The sequence below is a fragment of the Anser anser genome (assembly GCF_964211835.1).
Source record: "Anser anser genome assembly, chromosome: 1".
NCBI classification, from domain to species: Eukaryota; Metazoa; Chordata; class Aves; order Anseriformes; family Anatidae; genus Anser; species Anser anser.
In genome coordinates, this window is record NC_139720.1 from 140,387,413 (window position 1) to 140,414,723 (window position 27,311).

The 27,311-nt window shown below is 42.4% G+C and overlaps 1 protein-coding gene across 4 annotated transcripts in view; it reads right to left on the bottom strand.

Annotated features, from left to right (window-relative positions):
• GABRA5 (gamma-aminobutyric acid type A receptor subunit alpha5) overlaps nucleotides 1-27,311 on the bottom strand; it is a 57,754-nt gene that overhangs the window by 22,292 nt on the left and 8,151 nt on the right. For all 4 annotated transcript variants that reach the window (XM_083824286.1, XM_083824287.1, XM_083824288.1 and 1 more), the window contains 4 exons: nucleotides 25,732-25,853; nucleotides 24,468-24,535; nucleotides 24,134-24,354; nucleotides 7,173-7,255 (listed from right to left, as the gene is read on the bottom strand). In XM_083824286.1, coding sequence (XP_083680412.1) covers nucleotides 7,173-7,255; nucleotides 24,134-24,354; nucleotides 24,468-24,535; nucleotides 25,732-25,853 — 494 coding nt within the window. The remainder of the gene's footprint in view (nucleotides 1-7,172; nucleotides 7,256-24,133; nucleotides 24,355-24,467; nucleotides 24,536-25,731; nucleotides 25,854-27,311) is intronic.

The following is a 27,311-nucleotide window of genomic DNA, read 5'->3' on the forward strand; positions in this document are numbered from 1 at the left end:
TGAGCCCTGGGGAAGCACTCCTAACAAATACAAAAGCCATTTTCAATAACCATGATCCTGCCTGCATGTTGGCCCTCCAGGCTGGGAGGGAGCCGAGCCCATGGCCACTGCAGCCCAGCATTTGCGCTGACTACAAGCTGGACAGGGAAGACTTTTTTCAGGCATTTATTCTTTCCGACTTCTCTTTTCAACTCTGTTATGAATCTAAGGGGAAAAAGTGACTGGCATCTGAACAGACGATCACAAAAAGTAGGAACTGACTGATCCAAACCCAGGCAGTGTTTCACAGGAAAGTAATCGCACCCAGAGGATGAGATGGTAGCAAATGCTGCATTTTTAATGTATTTTTAAAATTCTCTTGGTGCAGACCTGAGTATACGTGATAAAGTCTTTGAAAAATTAATTAATGACAGTGACTACAAACTCCTAGGAGGAAACTAGCAGGTTTTCCAACTTTTTCTGGAAAGTCCTGAATGTATCATTGATGCAGGTGAAGGAAAACTGACCGATGTGACAATTTTAGGGAGCTTTTAGAAAGGGCCCTTTTCACTTCTGTCACACTAACAGGTACCACTTAGTTGGGAAACCTAACAAACAAGTGAGAAGTTAGAGACATATTTATTGTTAAGATCTGCTCAAGGACAGAATCCCATAATAACACCTGTGGAAACATGATTCACGCAGTCCAGGCTCAGGAGCCCACTTTTTAAATTCTAAGCAGATTTCTCTTGAGAAAGGCTTCTTAGATTTCTGAAATACTCAAGTATTATAGTATTTCCTTTTAAGCACCACGTTCCTTCAATCTCCTGCCCTTTGGGAGCTCCAGGCTGCATTGTTCCACATTTTGTATGGGACTGAACACAAGGAACTTGTGAAGCTGTTGACTGCACTGATTGTTTAAAATGCTGGACTGAAGAGGTACCTATGCTGTTACAGATATGTATTTGAAATGAGTACAGGCTATGCTGTGCCACCTGTGAGATCACAGAAGTAATTATTGGTATAATCTACTCCACTCAGTGTAGGAGAAACAGCAAAGCTCCTACAAGATGCTTGCAGAAATAGTAAAGTTGTCTCTACACAGAAGAGCATTACTGACTTCTTTATTAAGACCCCTTGAAAAAACGTGACTTCCAACATAAATAACTGGTATAGTACCTAGAAGAGATACAAAAGCTTGCGGCCAACATATGCAACACCTAACTGATCTACAGCAGCAACTGTTTCTTCTGAACAGTGTATAACAGAGGTATCTATTTCTGAGCTAGCTACATAGACAAAAATTGATTTCTAAGTTTCTCTGACCAAGGCAAAATGTACTTATCTACATCGGAGTTAGTATTGCAGAGATATAGGGACTTCTAAAATATGATTCATCTCATCGTTAGGCAGTAGTCAAAAATAGTTCTAATGAGCTGTACTACAAAAGTACTTACTTCCTTTCAGTGGCCATAAAGAGAGTCCAGACAACTAACTGTGATATAGTTGTCTGTCTAAAATTGTCACAGACCCATCCTGTCCATGTTCCAATGCTTCACTATCAATGTGAGGCTTTCAATATGAGACAAACCTCTCTGTTCATTCTGGAGCTGAGCATTTCCACATCCCAGAACAGAGAAGAGGCACAGCAGATTTGGGCAAGTCTAGTGGAACCTAGTGTCTCTTGTGAATCCCTACGATTTTATGAGTGTGTTTCAGCCAACACAGTCCCATGACTAGTCAGGTGTCCAAAAGTCCAAGGATTCTAGAGTCAAATAACAGCAATTACCATTAGGTGGTCTCCACCTTCTCCGCTAATTCTAAGACAAGTATGATAAATTAGTTCAGGCTAGATGACTATGCTTTACTAACTAAACTTATATACAATTAAAATCCAGGTCCAAGCCACTTGTTTAGATTGCTTTTGTCTGACCCTGCCACAAGCATCTCTTTCAGCATGTCTACAGACCCAGTCTTTAAACAACTTGAAATTAGCAGAGACAAATTACAGCTAAAGTGGTTGTTGGCAATGAGTGGGAATACAAGGTATGAGGAGGGAGCTGAGAAATGTATCAAAGGTCAGAAATTTTAGTAATCAACTAGCTTCACCTTATTTTAGTCATTCAGGTGTCCACTGCAATGTAGGTATCTAAGTAAGAAGTGATAAACTTCAGGAAAATGTAAAAGACTTTACCTGAGCTAGCAGCATGCCTCCCTTGACTTCATGTAAAGCTTCTGTAAACCACATAAAGGCCAAAATTTGAATGTCTATACTAAGTGACTTTTCCTTTAAATCACAAAATCTCAACCTAGTCTTGAACTTGGCCACTCAGCATTTTATAGAGAACCTCCCTGCCTCTCTCCATGTGCCATTTCCAAAAGCAGGCACTAACATGTTCAACATGCCTTATTGCCTATCTCAGCTTTCAGGAAAAGACTCAGGAACCTCTTCTGGCCATCTAATAAAGGCAAATAATAGAAAAATTCTGCCTCTCCATTTGAGCCTGTGGTTCCAATACTCCCTAGGAACAACCTGTGAAAACCTACTGGAGAGTCATTTCCCAGACTCTGTTTTGAAGTTGTCCCTCCACGCCTGCAGTTCTGCAACTTCGCAGGTGCTAATGGGGGGAAGCACAAAATTGAGAAACTCCCTGTAGGTGTCTTCACCTCAGATCTATCTCAGTTATTTCTGAGAATTACGAAGAAAGTTCACCACCAGGGGAATTTTCTTAAAAAACTTTTTTGGAGAAATTTCTCAGCAGCTGTAAGTGCATGGATAGTTTGTAAACAGTGAGAGTTTTACTAGAGCTATTTCACTGTTGGAATAAGATACCTGGGATGCTGGTGAACCTCTTGTCTGCTCATTGCTCTGACATCACCAGCTACCTTTGAGCAAAATAATTTGAGTATGCCTTCTGCTATAGAAATAGCCTGTGCACTTTTTGTTATCAAAGACCACAGAAGACACCATGACTCACTATGAGCTGTTAAAAAGGAAGATGTACACAAACCATGCTAACTTCTTTCTTCAGATGCTACAGATTTTACTTAGCACTGTTTTCTCATAGTCTGCAAACTCTCTATTCGACCTACAGCAACCAATCTTCTCCATCCGCATGGCCAAATGAAATTCATCAGGAAGAAACGCCAGGCCTGTTTTTCCACAGCACTGCTTGTGAGCTAGGGGATCTCATTATTTTCAGAATATTCATTAGAATCTCTACCTACTCTAAAAATAGTAGGATTTTTTTTTTCAGTTGAGTGACTAGTGGGCAACAGATTCATGCATATATTTGTTCCACAACACAAGATAAATGTATGTACTCAGACACCACACCTTCAAAAGGTAGTTGCCATAAATAGAGTCCATGTTACAATATGTGACATTGTCAAAGCACCAGTTAACATTCACTAATAGCAATTAACTAATTCATCTTCAGGGCAACCCTCCAAGCTAGGTAAAACTGATATAATTAACGCATGAGTAAAATGAGATTTAGGAGTTAAGTCAGTTGCCTGGGCAGAGGCCTTTGTGGTCGAGTGGATTAGACATCTGTCTCTCCAACCAAAGAAGTTGAGTCTAATCCTTTTTCTGACATTGATTTGCTGTGTGACCTTACAGAAAGTCAATTAACTTCTCTGCCTCAGCTGCCCTAGCGATAATGATGCTTACCTTCCTAGTGACACATGGGCGTTTGGAGACTGCACTGAACAATACTTTTAATGTACTCTTAAGGCCTATCAGTGGATGAGGTGAAACATTAAAGCTTCCTAGCTTTAATGTCCTTGCTGTCTTATCTAACTCCTCCTCCCCACACCAAAAATAGCTTGAGGGCAAGGAGGAATTTCTTCAAGCTAAGACCCAGCTTGTGAAAACATGGCTGGCACCAAGAAGTGCCACCAGATCCTGTTCGGCCTACAAATTTACTCAGAGTACAGGTCAGTATTAGAAATACAACGGGAGTTTGGGGAGGGACTCTTTGTCAGGGAGTGTAGTGATAGGACAAGGAGCAATGGCTTTAAACTAGAGGGTACATTTAGAGAGGGTACATTTAGATTAAAAGAGGCTTTAAAGAGCGTACATTTAGATTAGATGTAAGGAAGAAATTCTTCACTCAGAGGGTGGTGAGGCCCCGACAGATGTTGCCCAGAGAAGCTGTGGATGCCCCATCCCTGGAGGTGTTCAAGGCCAGGCTGGATGGGGCTTTCAGCAACCTGGTCTGGTGGGAGGTGTCCCTGCCCATGGCAGGGGGTTGGAAGTGGGTGGGCTTTAAGGTCCCTTCCAACCCAAACCTTTCTGTGATTCTATGAATTTTGAATCTCGCCCATGAAAGAAACTAGAAAGAAACTATGCCACGTTGCTGTGATGTGGCACACAGACTGCCCTGGCCATCCAAACCCAGCATCCCTGACTCAGAGTGGAGCCTCTTTGCAGAGCTCAGCCACAAGAGGCTGTGCCCATGTACCACCCCCACCTCCCTGGTAGCTCTAAATAACATTCCTGTGGGATGGTTTCTACAGGTAGCCTTAGTGCTAGCAGGGACACAAGCCCAGAGAGGGAGTACTTCCGTGCACGCACTGCCCGGAGCAGACCCCCTGGCCATGCTGCAGGCTTGGGCGGGCCACCTGCAAGCACGGGGGAACCATACATCTAAAATCTGGTCTGTTAGTTCATTAGCAGCTGTCCTTGAGCTTCTGTCCTCTAGCCAGCATAGCATTTCATGACATGCCATAGGGCATTTAGAGGTATTGCTTTTGCAGTTGGTGTTTGAACTGCCTGGCCAGTTTCTAGGCTGGGGGTGCATGCATGTAATTTTATACCCCTTTTTCTGTATTTGACCTTGCTTTGAATTATTTCTGCAAAATATTCTGTTGCTATATATAATTCTGCCTCAGCCTGTAAAAATTCCTACACTATAATACAGCAAAACCCAGTCAAACAGGACATAAGAAATCAACATTTACCTTTATATCTGTGAGCAAGATTAACACTCGTTCTCTTTAATATTGAAGGAAATGTCAGGGTTTTTTCCCTTTTTCCTGCTGAATTATAGCAAGCGCAGCCAGAAAAATAATAACCTGCTACTGTCTGTGATGACACACCGATGCTTCCTGGAATCCTTTCTCCTGTGCATCTGTCCTGGGCTGGCTGCTTTGTTCTGCTGTCCTGTGCTCCCCACCCATTGACCCGTTAGCATTCGTCTCTTCTCCACCCTCCTGGCTCTACCAATAATGTGTTTAACATTTGCTTTGATGCTAGTCCTTGAGGCTTTTCAAAATCCTTCTTGGAAAGTACACCATTAAAAAGAAACCCTTTGGGGAAAGACGGGGAGGAAAGCCTAAGCAGAAAGTGCATGTGTTTGTGTATAATAAACTCCTCTGTGTTTGTCTTGCTGAAAGCTTGAAGATGACTTAATGCAAACCTGCATTGCTGGAAATAGGGAATAAAGACTGTGCTCTCCTAAAATACAGCTGGGCTAATTCAATAAACTGACTTGTTGGCTGCTACTTGTGCAAACATCTGCATATTACATTACAATAAAGTACTAATGAGCTGTCAGATCAATAATACAGATATTCCCAAGGCTGAAAGATTGATGATAGCTTGTCCCTATGTATTTGCTTACTGCAGAGACCACCAGTATGGACTAACACAGGCCAAACGGCTCCATGCCAGACACTGTGGAAGAAGTTAAAGATAACCTGCAATAGCTTATAAAATTTACTCTGCAATTGTCTACTGAGTGTAGCACATAGCATGAACTGAAACAGTATTCAGCCTTCCCATGCCTAAAATAAGACTTTTCAGTATTTTTCCTGTGGGTTAAAATTACCAGAACAGTAAAGAACATGTAATATCAGGAAGGACATCTTATTTTTCTTTGTTTTTCCTCTCATTTTTTCCCAGTAGACTTTGTTTAACCCTACATACAAATAATCACACTTTCTGTGCATTGCTTTTCCATTTTTAAGTTTGGAATGAAATGCATGGTTTGCCTATGTATATATTTTTTTACATTGGATGTAAAGGAGTATGAGGTCTCTGGATCTGTATTGGCGTTGAAATAAGTTAAAGTCGCCGAGGTAAACAGACACACTTGAACTTGCAGTGACCTTGCAAAATATTGGTGGCTGTTCAGACAAAACTGGATTGCAAGATGGAAGGGAAATCAGTTCATCTTAAGTTTGGTAATTTGCTAATCATTACTGTAAACAGTGTTTTTACTTCTTAGTATGATCACAAGACAATGCATAGCCAGTATTAAACCAGTGCAGATACAGAAGATAAAGGCAAAGCTTAATCTTGGTAGGATTAGTGACTCTAAATTGATATGACTGAAAAAAACATTGAAAAATGCTGAAGCTAGGTAGCTTCAGGGACAAGCAAAATGCCTTGCCTGGTAATTTGCAAAAGTCTTTAGAGACACTGATTGCACCTGGAACCTCTGATTTGATTACTGAAATAAAAAATGCCTACTGTAGTAGCCTCATCTGTACTTTAATTAAGAGCTTTGTATTTAAATATAACCATCTGATCCCCTGAGGTTATTTTTAAAGTAAGCTTCTGGCAAGGCACCAGTGTGGTAGATTAGAGGCTTGGAATTGAGGGAAAATCATCGTTCAGCATACAGTTTAGAATAATGTGTACATATATACAAGTATATACAAAATCATGTAATAAGATACAGGTCTGGATTTATTAAAGCCAAATGGAGAGATATTTCTTCTTTTAATGTTCTTGTTCTCTTTTAATATATGCAACGTACATATTGCACCACAGTCTGATTCATGTAAACACCATAACGGCACAATCAATCTGATATTTTCCATTGAAAGCTGCATTTTTTTTCAACAAACACAAAAACTACAGCCATCAACTTAGCTGTCTGCATCTACTACTCCATCTCACGCCAGCCACTGCATGTGGTATGGGTACATCAGCTCGCAGTTTACCAGGAAGCACACCAGCATGAGCTGAACAGCAGCAGTGACAGATGAAGCACACTCATGGCAAGCGAGCAGTGGGAAGCAGTGGGGGTGGCAGACTGGGGGTGCCAAGGAGCAGTCTTAAAAGGGGAGGGTGAAGGAAGGGTAAAAGACTCGTACAAGACACTGCAGAACATGAAAAGCCAGGTAGCAAGGGATTTTTCTGTATCTTGAGGAGAGGATATATATTTGAGGAAAGAACTTACAGCTTCCAAATTTTAATGGGCAAGCGTGTGCGTCCATGGGGAAATCTTCAAGCTGCATGGGACACTCAGCAGAGATGGTCAATCTGTGAGGAAGGAAAAGAAAACCCGTCATTTTTTATCGGCACCTTCCCTTTAGGCCCTTTGCGTGTGAGTGCTGACACAAGCAAGCTTTTCCTGATGGCTCCTGGTTCCTGCTGAAAGCACAGCTGCCCCCTGCTAACCCGAACAGGAGATAAACCAGGCCGAGAACGGTGCTTGTGGGCCTTATCTAGTGCCGCTCAGCCTCACGGACCGGTTTTTGTTTATGCAGGCGGTTTCAGTAAGATCATCTTTTCTTATTTGTACGTGCAGGAACTCCTGTGCTGGAGCTTCTGCCACAGACCTCATTCTTATCTGCTTTGTGTAGGTACTGCCACGAAACCAGGAGTCTGACTCCTGAGTAAAGCACTGTCACGGACACAAAGAAACACTGACTTCTCCTATCGTAGCCACTGAAAAGGGCCTAGTAATTTAGTTCACCTTCCTCTACCCCGAATTCTCCACATACAAAAGGGGAAATACTGCCTGCCTTCTACAAAGCACGTTTGAACAAATGAAAAGTACTGTATACAAAATAAGCATTACTATATTTGTATGACAGACTGTAACAGCATCTCCCAATCTCCAAATATTTTTTTTTTCTAAGTGAAAAAAAATCTGCCTGGCTATGTGCTTACTGCTGTGTATTGCCATAGTGAAATGAATGTTCTGGGTACTCCCACCAAGATAAACATATAGTACTGGAGTTAGTTTCTGCGCAAATCATGTGGTATGGGGGCAGTCCACTTCGGTTTCAACATCCTGTGAAGTACTGTCAGGAAAACATGACTGGGCCATTTACCCCAGCATATTGCCTGGGGAAACAATTTTGTCCCAGACTACCCTGACACTATGTGGGAACTCTTGAGCTATAGTGGACATACGGGAAGGAGAGGAAAAACCCTTAGAAAAAGCAGACACATCCCATGGATGTTCTGTCTGATAGGCAGATCAAGCTGAATGCAAATAAAAGTCTGAGGTAAATTTCTGAGCACTGCAATATATCAGTTATACTGATACCAAATACATCAACAGAGCCAAAGCTGAGTTTACTAGGTGTATGCAGCACATAGCACAATGAGAATCTATTTTTAATTAGGCCATTTTGATATTTTCTTGGTACAAATGGTTTGCTTGGGATGGTGAAGACACAAATCTCATTTTACATTATGAACACCCATATGCCTTTCTCACTTAACGCAGCTATCCCATCTCAGAGGCGACAGAGCAGAGACAAAGCACCAAGGACTGCCTTGTGCAGGGGTAACGCAGGGCTCTGCTGGAGGGGAGCCCTGGTTCCTCACCAAGCTGCCTCCCCGTGGGACAAATCTCTGCAAAGAAATCCACAACACCCTGCTACCAGCACGTAAAAGTACCCTTTCCTATCACTGTAGAGTCATGTAGCCAGACTGCCCAGCTATATGCACTCAGTGCTACCACACCGAAGTGTGTACTCTTGCTATGAGAACTCCTATCCAAAAGGACCATAAAGTGTGACAATCTGTCTGTGTACAGATGGCACGGTGCTTAGACAGTCCAATTCAATACAACACAATAATGCCTTACTGGGGCACTTAGGCTACATGGACAATAAATTGGGGGAAACAGCTCCACTCACTGCCAACATACAGAAATTCTGGATCTTTACCAACAGCTGGAAATGACAAAATAAGTGAACAGAAATGTAATAGTATTGTTGGGGATCATATTATGAGGATGATCTGGGAAACAGGGAGGGAAAAAGGCAAAATGCAAACAGTAATAGAAGATATAAAGATAATAAACCATATAAAGCAAAAAATGTCCAGCTCAGAACAGAGATAATGTACCATTTTGTAAGAACAGACAGGAAGTCTACACTATAGAAAAGAAGTAAGTGAAGCCTGAGATACCTGCCCTTAGGCAAACCTGCTCTTGGAATATATTTTTATAAAGGAAATTTCAAAATCACTAAAATATGGAGTTGTCTGCAGAGGAGACTACCCTTGGGCACCAGAGCGAGCAAAGCCAGTCACTGAGAGTGCTACATGGGTGAATTTACCTATCTGGTGCTAGCAGCATCCTGTCCAGAACCTGCATGCTTTTCATAAAAATTACTTTAACGGGTACCTGAAAGGCAGCCTTCAACCCTTCCTGTGCATTGCTATATCTTCTGTATTAAGTATTGCAAATTTAATTTGCTTGATAAGTTCAGAAACCTTGCTCCAAGAGCCACAATAAAGCTGACGTTTTACTGCACTGTCTCTTTTTCTACCAATGATTCTAGTATGTTGTTTCATAGAATCACAGAATGGTTTGGGTTGGAAGGGACCTTAAAGATTGCCCAGTTCCAACCCTGCCATGGGCAGGGACACCTCCCACCAGACCAGGTTGCTCAAAGCCCCATCCAGCCTGGCCTTGAATACCTCAAGGCTGCAGCTTCACAACACTTTAATACACAATACTTCTCATCTGCAAACGTCAAAGGAAGCGATCCCTATATCCATGTTACCAACAGAGCAGCTGTGGAATCAGGAAGCTAAGTGAAGGGAGATTCAATTCAGAATCATGAATAAGACCTTCTGTTTCATCTGAATGTCCTATATATTACAACTTGCTGCCTGTATCTCTGGAAAAAAAAAAGAAAAAAAAACAAAAAACCTCTTACGTGTAAAGAGGAGGACTGTCGACATTCCTGAACTGTAATTTTGGATAAGTGAAGATGAGGTGCACAGAGAATGTGACCTGGAACAGGCTGCCCTGGGAGGTTGTGGAGTCTCCTTCTCTGGAAATACTCAAGGCCCATCTGGACGCCTACCTGGGCAACCTGCTCTAGGGAACCTTCTTTGACAGGGGGGTTGGACCCGATGATCTTTTGAGGTCCCTTCCAACCCCTACAATTCTGTGATTCTGTGATTCTAGTGGAATTCAATTACCCCACAGCCCAATAAATAAATAAATAAATTTCTGCCTGTATTAAATGAAGGGGTGGCACTTTACTGCCAGAACTTGTCTCAGAAGCTGCAATATGTCTCAGGTACCAGTGCTATTCTTGTGCCCTCTCTGAATTCCCCATCCCCCAAAAGGTAGCACATCCTTTAGGATGACACCTGGTGCTATCCCCTGGGTCTAGCCCAGGTGTAAGGAGAAACGAGTTTAGCAGTTGCAAATGCACTAGGCTACAGCCTTTCCTTTCATTGCATGGATTCTCTGAAAGATGGAGTTCCTTTCGCTGGTTATCTCTGATATCTGCATGTTTCTTTCCCTTTCCCATGTCTCCATCCTAGGGCCACTCCGAATCTGGCCATCTTGAGCAAATGAGCTGGTTATGCCCCTTATGTGCTAGTCCTAGAAGCAAGCAGCTGAGCCTCTTATGTAACTTTAAAATGCTTGGTGAACACTACCCTGGCTACCTCTTACACAGTGTGCACTACCTGATGCTGATGCAGGGTCTTGTAAAGGGGAACACAACAGAAATCTTGACTGTGCATTCTGATATATTGCATAAACGTCACCACCCTAAATTTCTGCACAGCACTCTGCATCCAAGGGTAGTCATTTTTCATTAAAGTGTGAGGACCTGAAAAACAGCACCACTGCTTGACTGTGGTCAAAATTGACTCTTGGTTCAAAGAGACTGGATTTTCTACTGCATGCAGGAAAAAAGAAGCAGCACAGCAGCCATCTCTTATGGTCTCAGGACTGGAAGCATGGGTCACTGCATAAAGATTTGCTCTTAAGTGCAGAGTACGAAGTACAAATTCAGATCATAGCTCCAGGAGTCACAAAGAAATTGGTGTCTGGGTCTTCTCCTTCAAATATCAGCTGGGGTGATATTTGCACGCTTCTTTTAGCATTGCGTCACAGGTTAGGTACCCTTTGCATATCCCATCTTACACAGCTTATTACAATACAGCTACTCCCAGCTTGCAGCTATTGTAGGAAGAGAAAGGAGGTCCTGGCATGCAAATATAAAACAGACTTTGTATAATCCGTTTGACATGGTCACTCCAGAATGACCTTACTGTGCACAGTTACCTGAGCTAGAGACAATCTCCAAACCATGGTTTTTCTGTCACAGTATAAGCACTGTTCAAACTGCGGTCCTTTCAAACAGAAGCATTTAAAAGCTTCCCTCCTCCACTATCATTCTGTCTTAATAAAAGCTCTATGGGATTAGTTTCACTCAAACAGAGTTTTTGACAAGATTATAAGTAGCTGTTAAAGGTCCATTACAATGGGAGGATGAAACCCTGATTTTACTGAAGTTAAAGGTAAAATTCTCCCTGACATCAATGGGCCTGATATTCACCCAAAATATGTAAGAAACCCTGATTACAGCTGCTGATTTATTATTAAGTACAAAATTTCACTTTCATAATGCTCCAAGTACTTACACTGCTATTCAAAAGGTAATCGTTCAGCAAAACCCTATAGCATACCTTTATTACCTGAGAAAAAAAGTTGTCTACAAATTATTTCACATATTATTCATAATTGTAAATGAAAGTTTCATCAAGCCTACATTATGTATTGCCTTTACTTTAAGAACATAAAATGATCACCGATGTTCTGTTTCAACGAAGCACACTTTAGATGCATAAAATGAATATCCTTCTAAGAAATATAGCAAGACTTCACAGCAAGACATCTTCAGTCCATAAAAGTCACCTTCAAACATTTCTTCTAGAGAATTAAGCATGCTGACTCTTTCATGAGGCTATTCCTTTTTAACAGGCGAGGGAAGAAGGAGGTGTGCAATGAGAGAATAAATGCAGATGGTTGGGACCCAGTCACCCACTGGGTATGCTACAAGGAGAGACAGGAGTTCCTTGGCAGAAGTCTTGGAGGCACAAGGCACCCTGTCCCTCGAGACACTTTTACAGGGCACTTCAGGGCTCTCCTCACTGATCTTGCAGTTGCCCGAGGCGGGCTGAAGGGCACAGTGCAGGTATTAAGGGATGGGGAGAAGAAGGACGGAGAAATTTCAGGGATGTTGCCACATATTTCTCTCAATGCAAGGAGCATCTACTCCTACTCTTGGAAAAAGAGTTGGGAGATTGAGCAAAGCTGTCATGTCTCTGGCTCCCTGGAAGTGTAGAAAACACTTTCTGGAGTATTATCTGCAGCTGCCAGGCTGCAGAGTTGACTGGTGAGGGCAGTCACCTGCTTGGAGTGCTAGCAGACAACCATGGCAACCTGCTTTTTCTTATCAGCTACTAGGTCTAGTATGCAAACAAACAAAAAATAAATAGAGAGATTTAGGGGGAGAAAGCAGAAAGACAGAGTCACCAGTGGCTTTCAGAAGTAGTTAAAGCAAGTGTTAAATAACTGAAGAGTTACTGATGAAGGTGATGCGTGGGAGTTGCGTCTTGTTGGCTCAAGGGTAATGGAGTCAGGGCGATATGAGGCTCTCCTGCCTGCCTGCCCTAGCCCCCAGACCAACTCAGTCTTCTGAGTTCCTTGCTTTTGTGCACTGCCCTTGCGTCCAATTAAAGGAAGCATTTTAATGCTTTGCTTTGGCCCTGCCTGTGCTGGCAACCGTTTACTATTGTGGGGCTCAGGCCCGAATGGATGCAGAGGAGCCAAAGCGCCCTTCCCATCATGAAGCTAGCCACAACCATTTTCCTTAGAAAAGGCAAAATGTTTACTTGAAACCCACCTCAGAACTACCTCAGCATCTCCCAGGAATGCCAAAACAGAATTAGGCGGATTCAGCCTTACCCAAGACACACCCCACTCAAAACAGCTGGCTGGTTCTCTGCAAAGAGAGACTTGACTGTTGGGGCAGACTCTTTTGCTGGAGGATCTAACTCCAGAAGATTCCCCAGGTGCCTACTCTAATGGGACCTCAGCAGAACAGTTCATGCCTTGGTGGCACCTCTGGTACACACCCTTGTTCACTCACATGGATAACAGAAAAGAAGTCTTTTTTTTTTTTTTTTTAACCGAATGCATTGCTAAGTTTGTGAAATTACTCATGTAGCCTTGACTCAGAATGCATCTACTCACTCCATTCTCCCACTGGGAATGGGAACACTTTTATAACCAAACTGTTATTCCTTTCAAAGGGTTTTAAAACAAGATTTGTTTCAGACCCCAGCAGAGTACACGTGTAGTCCAGGGACCTGATGCCTCCCTATATTCCTTAAGTAAATGCATACATGTGCTAATATGAGCATCTATATCTCTATACATAGAACCATCATGGTTCTGAAGGACTTCCCTTAAAAAAAAACTGTGGATGTGGATGATGGTGGGATACCTAACACAGTAAACAAGCATTGGGACATGGATACACATTCAGTTCTGGTACTGATGGCTGTAGGGGTCATCCTGAAACTTACCATTGGCTGGGTGACCTGTCTGCAGCACGGTTCAGGGGGAGAGAACTGATTGCTCTCAGTATTTCAAACACTACCATGCTGACAGAGCTCCATCATCGTGTTGGATAAGTGGCCAAAGGAGGATTCAAAGCCTTGTTCTGCCCCTCTTTGTGGGACATGGAGGCAGTTCTTATTTATAATGCTGTTTGTACGCTCACTTCCTTGGGATCACCATGTAAAATGACCACAGAACAGAAATTAAAGCATTGAGCTGGAGTGAGGAGATCTGCAGAAACTTCAGTCTTGGCTTATTTCTCTTTCTTAATCACTCTGCCAAGATACTACCCTTTCCCAACTTTTCTGTGTTGCAGAAATGTATTATGTTTATGTGACACTGAAATGTACTTTGGAAATGCCAAAGAGCACAGTCTATGGAAGACTAAGAACTCCAATTACCGATGTTTTTCTGAGTTGTGAATTCAGAGGTATGGTGTACTTGGCAGCAAAACTCATTTTAAGTGAACCAAATCCTTAGCATAGCTTATGCAGAAGTGCGAGAACAAGTCTTTAATTGTCTACATTAACTGTGCTGAAGATTAGGTTATCCTGAGATGGTCTGAGGTGGATGGGATTGATCTCAAAAACTGTGCCATTACAGGAATGACATCCCTGAACACAGAATACCTTGACACATCCCAAGCACACTCATTGGTGGGGGCAAGGAGAGATGTTCGGCCTCTACACACAGGACGTACTTAGAAAGGTAATGAAACAAGCCATAGGGCGCTTAAATTATCTGATTTTGATGGTGATTTGGGAAGATACAGAAAGAACTGTGCGGATCGTGGGAAGATATAGATTTTTATTGTTGGGATTGGTCTATTCTCCCACGTGCCTGGTGATAGGATGAGGGGGAATGGGCTAAAGTTGCGCCAGGGGAGGTTTATGTTGGATATTAGGAAGAACTTCTTTACGGAAAGGGTTGTTAGGCATTGGAATGGGCTGCCCAGGGAAGTGGTTGAGTCACTATCCCTGGAGGTATTTAAAAGACGTTTAGATGTAGAGTTTAGTGATATGGTTTAGTGGAGGACTTGTTAGTGTTAGGTCAGAGGTTGGACTAGATGATCTTGAAGGTCTCTTCCAACCTAAATGATTCCGTGAATCACATTTCCAACTCCTGGCAAAAGTTTATAGTAGGGGTAATACCTTTTCATTTTACAGTATTTAATCAATATGGATAAAAACAATGAATGGAGCATTGAATTTATGCTTATGTATCCTTGCCATGCAAGTCCAAGAGCAAAATAACTCTCTCTGAAATAAATTTATTTTTATCAGATTAACTGGTGCAGTCAAAAAAACCCAAGCTTTTGGGCAGTTAAGACCTTCTTTAGGTTCTCTGCCTACAAACCTTACTTTCCTAGAGAAACTTTAGACCAATATGGCTATACCATAAATGCTATACACAAAATGCATAGTGCAGTATCACATCTAGTTGATAGTTTCATTTAAAAGTCTCTCCAAGTGCTTCTCCTTTCTGGTCCCTTATACATGATGAATACTCCTTGACACCCAATGAAGACAGCCTTCAAATCTCTCCCCTTTAGTGTCTTCTATTTTTACTTAATTCTTTAATTTAAAAAAAAAAAAAATCTAGCTGGTACTAGCAATACCAATAGCTCATGCCATTTTTGATATAGGTAAAATGGGAAACAACATCTCAACCAACCCACACTTCACTATACCGTGCCACATATTGTCCCAAGTCCACATGTTACATGTCTCTACCATGATCACCTAACCAGCATGGCCCTTTGGTGGCATGTTCAGCCATGTGCCAACTGCAAGAAATATAATTGTTCTCACAGCGTGGTGTAAGGCTGAACTACGGGCTTCTCTTTAGCTCACAAGAGAAGACCATCCCAGCTGTTGGCAGAACCAGCCAGTGACAGCAGTGTCCGGCGTCACACAAGGGGTCGCCTGAACCTTGCTTTCAGTGGGAGAAGACCGAAGTACACGAGCAACAAGGGAGCGCAGAAAGCTCCAGGCTCCAGCACATGCCATAGGAAATGGAGGCTAAGGACTGTGATGGATGCAGCACAATGCACCTGCCCTCCAGTTTTGATGCTGCCAATTAAACAATTTGATCAGCGCAGATTTTCTGACTGGCCAAAGGGGCTTTTGTTCCTCCATTTCTATCTGTCAATATGGCACACATCCCCCCCTTGGATGAGCGCCATTTGGCTGCACAGCCATCCTTCCTCCCAGTTCATACAGCCTTTAAATTTGTACAGATAGGCACAAAACCACATGCAGAATTTCCTATAGAACAAAAAAAAATAATTAAAGTAAAATGGATTTAGAAAGTAATAAGGGGTGGGGGGAACCAGATGGACAGTACCAGCTTGGACTCTTACATCAAGACTGGGATGCACATGGTAGGATGGGTAGAAGGGTTTTTCGTTTGGCAGCCCTAAACACAAAGCTGAAATCCTTGATTATTTTCCATGGTTCGGATGAACGATCTAGAGTTCCAAAACATTACATTACAGTTTCCTTTCAGCAACACACATTTAACCCCAGGCTCCTCTTATTCACTTCACATTTCTACGTCCACCTCCCAGCCCCCTCTCATCAAGATCTCCTGCCTTCTGAGTATGTTCCTCCACACTTCTGTGTGAAAGGGGCACACATCAAGTGATTTGATGATCTGCTCTTTCGCGTGGAAACACGTGATCTTTACCCTGCTCCTTCACACAGAAGCACATGCATATGCATGTACACATACACCACAGTAAAAGGCCAGCTCAGTGACACCTTCAGAAGTGACAGTAAAGCAAGAGCAGATAAAATGGGTAAAAGACATAATTCTACCATGTTCCAGCATTGGACTTTGCAAATGTAGAGATGGCATTTTGAGTTTTATTGATGATGCAATCAATTTGCATAGTTAATGTTTTTAAGATGCACAGTTAGTGGCAAAAACATAGTAGGTGTTTATTATTTTGACTGAAGAGTGTTTCTTTATTTTCCTGACCTTTTAGATGAATCTCTAAGCCAGAACACAGCATTTTTACATGGACAAGTCATGTGACAAGTTAATTAGCCACTGAAGAGAAGACTGTGGAGCAATCAGACATCGTTATGAAGTCTGAACTGAGCTTTCTAAATAACCCAGGGTGTTATCTCCCATTCTGGTCTCCGAGTTTCCTAGCTCAAATTCCTGACAGGAGTATACAAAGGGAAGGCCACCCTTACTTGCAGAAATTCCTCCTAGGTTTTTACATTGGTTGTAGTGCATATAATGGACACAGTCTCTGGATTTTAGCTAGAACCTGGTGAAAAAGAGTTGCTTCGTAATTTAGAGCAACTGGATAGAAACAACAGTTTGGAAAAATTTGAATTATATAAATATGACTGTAAGATATATATTTGTGTATATATATAAATTTTAGTTTAACAGTAGCGAACAGAGTAGTCCGGCTGAACAACATCATAAGATATGTTAACATTATAAGACCTCTTAGAAAGTAGCTGAGATCTCCAAAGGCAATGTCTTAAGAGCAGGCAACTTGCTGCCAGTGCTACAGACTACTGGTTAAATGGTTAAATGACAGACAAACCATATGTATTTCTTCATCCAGACTGCCATACCAGGACACTTTCCTGTAGAAAGACCTGAAGAAGGCAAGTGGAAAGGAAAGGAATGGGACAACAAAGACTATTCCTACCCAAAAAGAAACTAGGAACCAGCCCATTGCATGACTTTACTCCACTATACATGTTAGCAATTTGATGAAACCTTTAGAGAAGGGCAAATTACCATGAATTTCCTACAGTGTAATAACATGCTTGTGTTATAACATGTTTTAGGAGTAAATTCTCATTCCACCATAATGTGTTCATCTGCTCACATGTTTCTGAAGCATGTTAAAGCAGCATGTTAGACCTCAGATGCCTACACCGCAGCCTGTATCACTTCCCATTTATTTCCGAGTGACCATCAGTAACAAGTGTTCTCCTTGAAATCCTTCCACACCCATTTCCTGCAAAACCATATCCCATGCAAGCCTTCAAATGCATCTTCTCGATCCCCAGCTCTTGGCTCAGACATGGGTTCCTGACCCGCACCAGCACCTAGCTAGCCTCTGGCATCCCTCACCACACAGCCCTTTCCTCACCAACAAAATTCTTACCTAATAGACACCACAAAGGTTCTTCCCTTCATCAAAACTACCAAAGGCAGGATTGCAATTTATAGGGGTTTCTTTTAGTCTTCCTACGATGCATTGTATTCCCTCCTACACCCACCTAGACAAAAGTGGAGCAGTGAACTTAATTTAAGTGCACTCACAAGTGCTGCATTTACACAGCCTTGGGTTTTATGTTGCACTGAAAGGAAACTGTGAAAGTCCTCCACAACACTGCTGGAGGGCCAGCTGCTACCTAGAACATTCCACAGCCTTTAGTGGCTTGCACACCAGCAATCTCCAGTCTACATGAGTATGGGGGTGGAAAACCCCTATGGAAGTAAGTAAATGGGATAGGATTCGTGTGACTAATCGTTTACACCAATTGCAACAGTAGCATCCCTAGGTTCCTCTTTCTGCCATTGTGAAAAAAAATAACAGGAACCCCCTTAAGCATAAGTGGAGAGAAATAAGCATCCTTCATACTGAAGTAGACACCTACAATAATGCAGACAACCAACTTCTTAAAATATTCCCTCCCTTGAACTGGGAGCAATTATGAGCCGAGAGGCTCAGCTGCAGCCATCAGCATTACAGATGAATGAAATTAGCTGAGGTGAATCCCACCCATACGGCCTGGTGTACTCCACCACTGTGTATTACAGATCACTCATTGGCAGGCTACTGTTTCAGCACAAGCATAAATGTACTTCAGGGGATGGTATTTCCAATTAGGCAGATGAAGATTTTAATTTCAGTTTAAGTGAACCGACTAGGGAGTTCACTGCAATGTTTTGCTCCCCTGGTGATAAAAATAAATAGAGTAGCCAAAACAATTCTTCAACATCTAAGAGGTACTTCTGAAGCCCTGAACAGAACCTGGGACATGTCCACACGTTTGGGCAGAGAGAGAGTCACCAATGCAGCTGTGCTTTCCTGCTAGCAGCAGCAAACGGTACTTGGCCTAGTTCATTTTTATAAAATGGGAACATGACTGAAATTGTACCGTCTCGCCCCAACAGAAAGATAGGTCTGCGTCGGTGCTCAGAGCAGAGCTGAAACTAAAGTTGGATCTTTTGTAACCCCTCAAAGTCCAGCCAAACATCTCCCTCATCCAAAGATGGGCTGGCCCTGGTTTGGGTTTTGTCTTTTAATCAATTTTACCCTTGCTGTGAGAGTTCCTGTCTTTGTGATGGAGATCTCTGCAGGGCTCTGCCCACTTTTATTACCAGCAGAATAGGCTATTGTCATGCACTCCACATAGGGACTATATTTGGGCAGGTAATAATTGCCGTTTTTGAATGTATTACACCACAGTCTCCTCTGATGCCTTTCCCTCCATGTGGGTAATTCCAGCTCTGGATTTTTCAAAACAACAAATCTCAGTTCCTTAAAGGACAACTTTTGAGAAATGGGGCAACATGCAATAAAATCAAGAGAAACTGGAACTGATAGGCCTGGTGTTAAAACAAGAATCCTGCTAATACGCTGCCCTCAGGGAAGGACCCTTCACTTTGTATATCCCTATTTTCTCTTGCTCTGTCAAAATCTGAATTGATGAAAAGCAGCTGAGAGTCCTTGGCACCACGGCAGTTTTTCACCACTCTGTAAGATGCAGCCCAAAGTGAAAGAAATTATTAATTTTTTTTTCTTCCAGCTTCAGGCTTTTTGAAGCTTGAATATGAAAGAAGAGGCAGCAAGTCTTTAACACGGTGAAAGGAAATGTGTGTTTGTATGGTTTGATAGCTCCTAATTAGTTTTGTAATATTTATACAATGCCCAAAGCATTGCCAGATCCTTTTCTGTAAAAATAAATGGATGCATAAATGAAATCTTCCCTCTGAAATGAGAACAACACACACAAATTGAACAGAAATGTTCTCATCTAGATAGCTGGCTGATTGAAAATTAACATCTCTTTTTAAAGTGTAAATTTGCTGGTCACTCCTCACTCAGGGCCACGCAAGCAAATCTGCATCTGGGAAAGGGCGCCTTCTGGCACTGTCAGCACTTGCATACCCACACATTTCTCATAGAATAATTTTCCTTTAAAAAACAACAACAACAAAAAACAACAACAACAAAAAAAGAACAAGCAAACAAAACCTGGCTTTCCCAGTGGAAGCCTTGAAAACATCACTGAGTCTTCAAGTTAATTGGCTTTATTGTCAATAGCTCTACAGTCTGAAATGGCTATCTTGCTAATGAAGTGTTTCATATAGGAGCAGACCGTGTGCTAACATGCACCCAGAACACATGTACACTTGCATGTGCAATTTTAACGCTCAGTGCTAATGTAAGAAACAGTATTTCCAGCGTAGTGAAGCCTGTGAAACGTTTCCAGAGCACCCAGCAGCGTGGTGATGCTGCCATCAAGTGGACGGCCGATCTACACTTTGCGGAACTGTAAATGTCTTCCATGAATGAACTGTAAAGATAACTGTATTTTGGGCCTGTGCGAAAGATTTTGGAGTTTCTTAACAATGTACTGACAAACGTCTTCAGCTCCCAAGCTGATACAAGATGTGCTTGCAGGTTAATGCTGCAGGTTTAACTGTAAACACTCTCAGATTCTCTGGCAACCTTCAGTTGCCATAATAATATGGGGGAAATTTGTGCTTCACATATATGACCAGGTGATATATAAAATCCCAAATTCCAGCAGATGTCTGGCTACCCAGAGGTAGGAAAGGTGGTATAGGGGTCCCTTCAAAATGTGATGACACAAAAAGATTGGTCAGTACATATAAGCTGTGAGAAAACCATCCAAAACAAAAGTTCAGGTACGGTCCAAAAGTCTAGCTCTTGAGCATGCTCTACCTCATATATTTTCTGGCAGTAAAGGCAGTCTGGTAGCACTTTTCCAGCACTCTACAGCAAAGTTTATCAAAGCTTTTATCTTTATATAGATATTCCCCATTGAGTAAAAAAAGGCTGCTCACTGAGACATTTGAGTTCTATTAGCCTGAACAGGCTACTTGAATCACTGTCCTTGAAATAGAGTAGTTTTAAGGAACAAATGAGCTTTATGCTTTTTACAGCATTTATTTCTTAACTAAGATATACCAAATATTTTTAAGTATTTGAAGGGAAAAAAAATCTTTTTTTTCCCTCCATTTACAAAGATATTTCTATACAGATAGGTGAAATATGAAGCACATTTACTAGTGCTTTTTACCACAACGCTATTACTGAAAATAAATAAATAAATAATAAAAATGGAGCTGCAGACAATGCTCCCCTCTAGGGGCAGAAAAGGAATTTGCAACACTCACTTCAGCAGCGTATCATTTGTAAACCACATTAGCGAAATAAAACAAGTAAGGCCCACCAAATCAAAGCCCATCGGAATTATTAAGCTATACCCTACAGAGAATATTGCTGCCTACAAAATCTATCTAAAGAGCACATTGTGTTCTTATATTCAGGCAGAAGAGTTTTAATAATGCACATTATAGAAGCCTATTTATTACATTTTCCCAGCAAAATATATCCCATCAACTTCCAACCCAGACAACATATCATCAAATGCAATATGCAAATAAATCTTTTTTTCTTTGTAAGTAAACACATTTATCATGAAAATATATGTACTGACAAGTGCTAAAGCTGGAAGTTTGCTCCGCTGATCAAACTGGGTATATTTGGAAGTCAAATAAGATGGAAGGTCAGCATTGGCTCAGCTGCTTTCCTCCTCTTCATTCAGGCAGCCAGATGCAAGGTTGCAAAAGCAATTCCGGCATCGCTGTCAATGACAGAGGGTCCGATCCTCCCTGCACAGATTACTCCTACGTACAGTCTGGGAAGCTCGCAATTCCTCCTTGGAAACAAGGGGAACGCAGAGCTAACCGAGGGCTGTCTCCGCAACCCCATATCCTGAGGACCAAGCAAGCCTGGTGGGAGCTGCAGGACATGAGGTGCATGCCCCAGCTGGGACCCAGTACCTCCAACCAGCACACCATCACCAGGACGAGAATCTTTGCCCCCAAAAATCTCCATGGTGCCTATCTTCTTGGGGAAAGCCTCACTGGGTAGTGCTGATGAGCTGGTACCTCTGTGGGGACTTGTGCAGGGCTGGTAGTGGCTTGAGGGGGCTGAGTGAAGGTCATAGACACCATGGTATGGATAAGGATGGGCTTCTCCAACCACCTCTTGGCACTGCATCCACTGCTCCCACTGGTGAAGCACCCATCCTGAAAGACTGCGACCCCTGAGGTAGCACAGCTCTGTGCACCTTACAAAAGCAGTCCCCCGACTTGGGCTTGAACAGAACAGGATATACGCTCTTTTATTTTTAAAGTTATTACTTGCAATAGTGGAAAGAAAGCTATTTTAAAAGCTTTGCGCTCCATTTCTTATCACATACACCATGGTTAGTGGGAATTTATTTCCACACACATGCGCACCCCCACACAATACTCTACCAAAAAAAAAAAAAAGTTACATTTTTTTTAGGCTACAAATGCATTCTGTGTCTTTCTGTAGCCTATAAATACATCAATTCCAAAGAGCCTTAGCCTAATGTTTTCAGAGAGTGAGTATCCATCCCACCTAACTGCACAAGTGCCTCCCAGAGGTGTAAGTAAGGCTGCTACTGAAGTCCTCCCTCGTCACTGCTGCTGTCATCCAGGCTGTGCACCCAGGTTTCTTTTCTATGAATACCAGGGGAAAAGACATGGAGGGGTGATGATAAAGTCTGGGTCAAGCCCTAATTGCCTAACAAATCAGTGTTCTGCTGCGTTTCTTTAACACTGCAGAACCCAGGGCTTTCCCCCCAAAAAATCATACCAGCTGCAAATTCGGCACACTGTATAATGTTTTGCTCCGAGTTGACTGCTAGCCTGCTCTGGGCTTCACTGACACAAGTAATTTACACAGATCATCAGGAATCTCTTCTGTGGCAGCCCCTGGTGTTGTACTAGGGCAGTCCTGGCAAGGCTGGCTTTAAGGCCAGCATTAGCTATAGCTATTTTCAGTTTCATCCATCTAAACATGTATGTGTTTATCCTCACATTGTTTCAGGAGTTTATTATTGCTGTGAGCAATAACTTGGCAAAAAAAATGTGAGAAAGAACAGTGATACATATAGCCACAGAGAAAATCAGGGGAAATGAGGTTCTTTTCCTTTGTGATTACCTCTATCACGTCTAAGCCTTTTCAGCACTAGAGCAGTTACAACAGTGACGGTCTAAAGCTGTAAGACATATATAAGGATACCTTACCTCTCCTAAATCTCATTTCCTCTTTTCCTGTCAAGACAAGGGATTTAAGGCTAGAGTCAAATAATAAATAAATAAATCAGGACAACAACACCTGAAATAAAACTGGGGATGCTCTAGGTGCCTGCATACAGAAGGATAATACCCCAAGCCCCGACAAGCCCAGACAGAGAGAGCTTGGGGCTCCCATAGAGCCAGCCCAACAGAGCCAGACACAGCAGGACAGGAGCACTCAGATTTGTTGAAAACCCCCATTTCAAGGCACTTCAGCACTTAATGCCATGCCCCCAGCCTCTTTGATGGGTCTCAGACGTCACTACACGCTCATATAAGACAAGCTTAGAATAGTTTTTTTCTTTCATCTCTTTTCAAGTGTTGTCCGTATGACTATACTTTCAGAGAAAGCCCTGTTGAAGATACACAGCAGTCTTAATTATTACAGCCTAATTACTTTTAATGAGCAAATCACTGTACACTGATTTGGGATTTGGCCTGAGAAGAACTTCAGACAATCCTCTAATGTTACTGATACTATATCTAATATCTAGGTTATGCAATAATGAATCTTGACAGTATCCTCTAATCAGATGAGGAGCACAACCCTGAAGAACTCAGATGCTGATTTGCTTCTACGCCAGTGTAATGCACCAGCTTTGTTTTCAGGAAAATACTTGCTAAAACAGCTCCACAGTGCTTCTAACATACATTGTTTATCCCTACAGTGATTCACCTTTTAGCACAATTAGCGAAATTGAAAAAGTAATAACAAAAGCTTCGAGGGTTCAGGATGTACTGCCCGAGAACAAGATGCCAGTCTCTGGCCTTTGGGATGGTTCTCCTGCAATCAGCACTGCAGCTACAAACACAAATAGTAAGAGAGAACAGATCTTCACCAAAAAAAAAAGCTGGACTGAATCATCAAATCTGTTGAGAATATGCCTTCCATTTAATCAAAGGAAATATTTAAGCACCAGCAGTATTCAGAAGCCACAAATTAATTGGTACTTGGAGGCAGTGATTATGTTTTCCACTTTTCTTGATATTCACACAAATATGTGTGAAGGACTGGTTGCCTGGCTCTACTATGTGTGGGGGAAGTGGCATGCCCCACCAGTACTTGCAGAGCTAGTTGGGAAACCGCAACAGGAGAAATGAATCCAGGTTATTACCTCATGGTATACAGCAGGGTGCCGTCGTCCTCGAGGCGCAGAAGTTTGTTTGGGGTTGTCATGTTGTGAGCAATAGACTTTTTGCCATTGTGGAAAAAAGTGTCTGGCGTCCAAATCTTGCTGGCGAGCAGATTGTTAAGGGGGAGGCGCTGCATAGGACCTTTGAATCGAAGTCTTTCATCTTTCCAGCTTTGTCGGAAAAAAACATCAATGGTGTATTCCTGGCACAAAGAAACAACCGGGTCATGGCAGGGTCAGAACAGCAGTGATGGTTCTGAAAAGGGCTTTAGCCCAGTAAATACAACCGAGTTGGGAGCCACATGTGGGAACTTACCATCTCTGTGTCTGACACGGGACCAAAACTGGTAACATAGATGTCTGTTTTCACCTGTGTTATTCTCTCTGTAATAAATATAGGCTCTGAGTCAGTAATTGCTTTAAGATGCAATTCGTGCTTCTGATGCATTTCTCTTTTAACAACTTCTGAATCACTCCAAGATCCCCAAAAGATTAAAATTAAGAAGACATTTGAGGAGGAATTTCTTCCACGATCAAATGCAAACATCGACCTTTGAGAGCCCGGGCTCTCTGCTTATGATCAGTGGAAAGAAACAGGCCCTTCAAAGGTGCAATTCCCCTGAATGACAGCTTTCAATGCCTGCCACAGGATGAAACGAAGTGTGCCTTGGAAAGGCCTATTTCCCTCTGCTGAAATGGGTGATTTGCTCAATGGCAGACATCTACATTATAGATGTCCAAAGCTAGGTGAAATTAATTCCACCCTCAGGACTCTTAGGTCTTGCTGGCATCTTTTCAAACCCAGGACTAATTTAATTTAAGAGCAGAAATTTCAGAACTTCGTTATGTAAGATAGGAGCATCGAGCCCTATTTTCAAGTATCTCTGTGTAAAGTGAGAGGAGAAGGAGAGAAAGGAACGAAAGCAATGTGTTGGTCTCACAAGAGGAAGCGGTGGGGGTAGCCAGATTAAAAAAGGGCCAGGAAGAAACATAACAGATGGTTTACACATGGGAAGAAGATGAGAGAAATCTGGGGGAAAGAGAGCTGAGGGAGGGCTCAACAAGGTTAGGATGGCAAGTAACTATTCACATGTTACGGTTTTAAAATAGCTGCTGTAGAGGTTATCGAAATGACATATCAATAGAGATTTGCTGTAGCTGTCTAAATACGGATGGTTTGAGGTTCTGTTTTTAACAGATTTTTGTCGCTGGCATAATTTTATACATGCTGACCAGCTAAGGAACCCTGCAGCAACCTGCTAGCACCCTGTCTCGCTCACCTTAAAAGAGAGAAAAGGAACCCAAAATGCATTCAACTACAGAAAGCATGCATCATGCTTGCTTTCCTCATCCAACCTCAAAGGGTTGATGACTGAAATAAAAGGATGTCAGTGACCCCTGTACGCAGCCCTGCTTGCCAGGAGACAAGTCTGTTTTCTGGGCTACGTTTAGTTAATGAAACACCTCTATCTGATCGAGGCTGCACCAAGAGCAGGCGCCCATACGTGAGGGTGGCAGGGGTCACTGTGTGGGACCATCGCCCACGTGGTTCACCGGCCACAGCCAACATGTTATTCTACCTCCCAGTCCCGGGCGCAGTCGGTTGTCATAGCCATCCAGCAGACCATCCAAGATCCTGGTGAATATGGTAATGTTATCATTGGCGTCCTCTTTTCCTGGTGCTGTCGGCGTTTGCGAGAATCTATTTCATGCAAAAGAAAAGAAACACATCAAAAGCTGCGTCAACTGCAAGGGACCTCAAGGAAACATCAAGACGAGAGCCTCTGAGCTTCCTGCCCTCTCCCCTCCCATTTCACCTGCTCCTGGTTTTTCCCAGGGTTAGTTCTTCAGTCTCAGGAAACTGCGTCAGCTCATGGCGGGGCTGGAAGAGCAGCACGGGTTTTCCTGGAGACGCTCCCTCAAGTCTGCCTGAAGGTACTCTTTAATCCTTACATGCCAAACAGCTTCTAGTTTCCACATGTTACGTAACTTATCCCCAAAACAAAGGACAAATTCTAACCTCATTTGAGGATTACGAACTCCCACAGATATCACTGGGGTATCTGAAAGGAATACTGCAACACCAAGACAACAATTCTTCACGCCTCCTCTCTATTCTGCATAAATTAGCCCCCACATACCTTGTAGTATGCAAATAACAACAACATGTAGTGGGCTTTGCTCCACATATTTGCAACAGATTTTTTTTTTCTGCATTCAGTTTGAACTTTTTTTTTTCAGTGAGTTATGGACAGATGCATTTCAGACAGAGTCCTTCAAGCCAGCAAAATATCAATGATTTTTTATTTTAAACTTGTCTGCTCAGGTACCCAAGGCTCAGACCTACAAAGCTGGCTTACATAGAAGCACCTACAAGGATTCCCCAGCTTACAGCACAACTAAAACTTGCATTTTAAAATCCATTTCATTTTAATTTAAAGACACTCAGGAGAATCCCCTTCCTACTGATGCCTTTGCTTACCTCAAGAACAGATAAAAGACACGTAAGTTTATCCATAAACAGGCTTCACTTGCAGCAAGCAATAAGACCCTCTTAAGATGGCAAGTTTTCTCAGACTAGGTGTGTATTTAGAATTAAATCTCTGCTGAAACCGCCAAAAAATGCTTCATCTGTGAAAGAGGGCACATCACCCCACTGGTAGCCATACCCTACCTTATGCACCCTACTGAGGTACTCTTACACTCTGTCAACCTGACCTCGATGTGAACTAGTGACCCAGAGATAAAAAAGAAAATAATCTTTGTTTATTTATTATCAATCCACAGGGAAATAAATCTGCAAATAAACAGAGACTCTCCAAGCACTTCTCTGAATGGATTGCCTTGCAGAATGCCTGTAAAATATGCATGATACTTACCTAGCAGAACAAGATTTATAAGAAAGATAAGGGACCTCAACTTGTACCTCCACAAGGTTTACACTAATGTGACCTTGCTGACACCCATGCACTCAGCCTGGGCACAGCCTGGAAGTTTTTGGGACACAAGACGAGCTGCTGGTGGCCACATAACCCCCCGCCACTAGTCAGACCCAGATTTGAGGACCCACTGTCCTGTGTCTGTCCCCACTACATCTTGTGTGCCTCTGCTGGAAAAAGAAAGTTTTGCAGAGCCTCTCAGGAAAGGGAGCAAGGCCAGG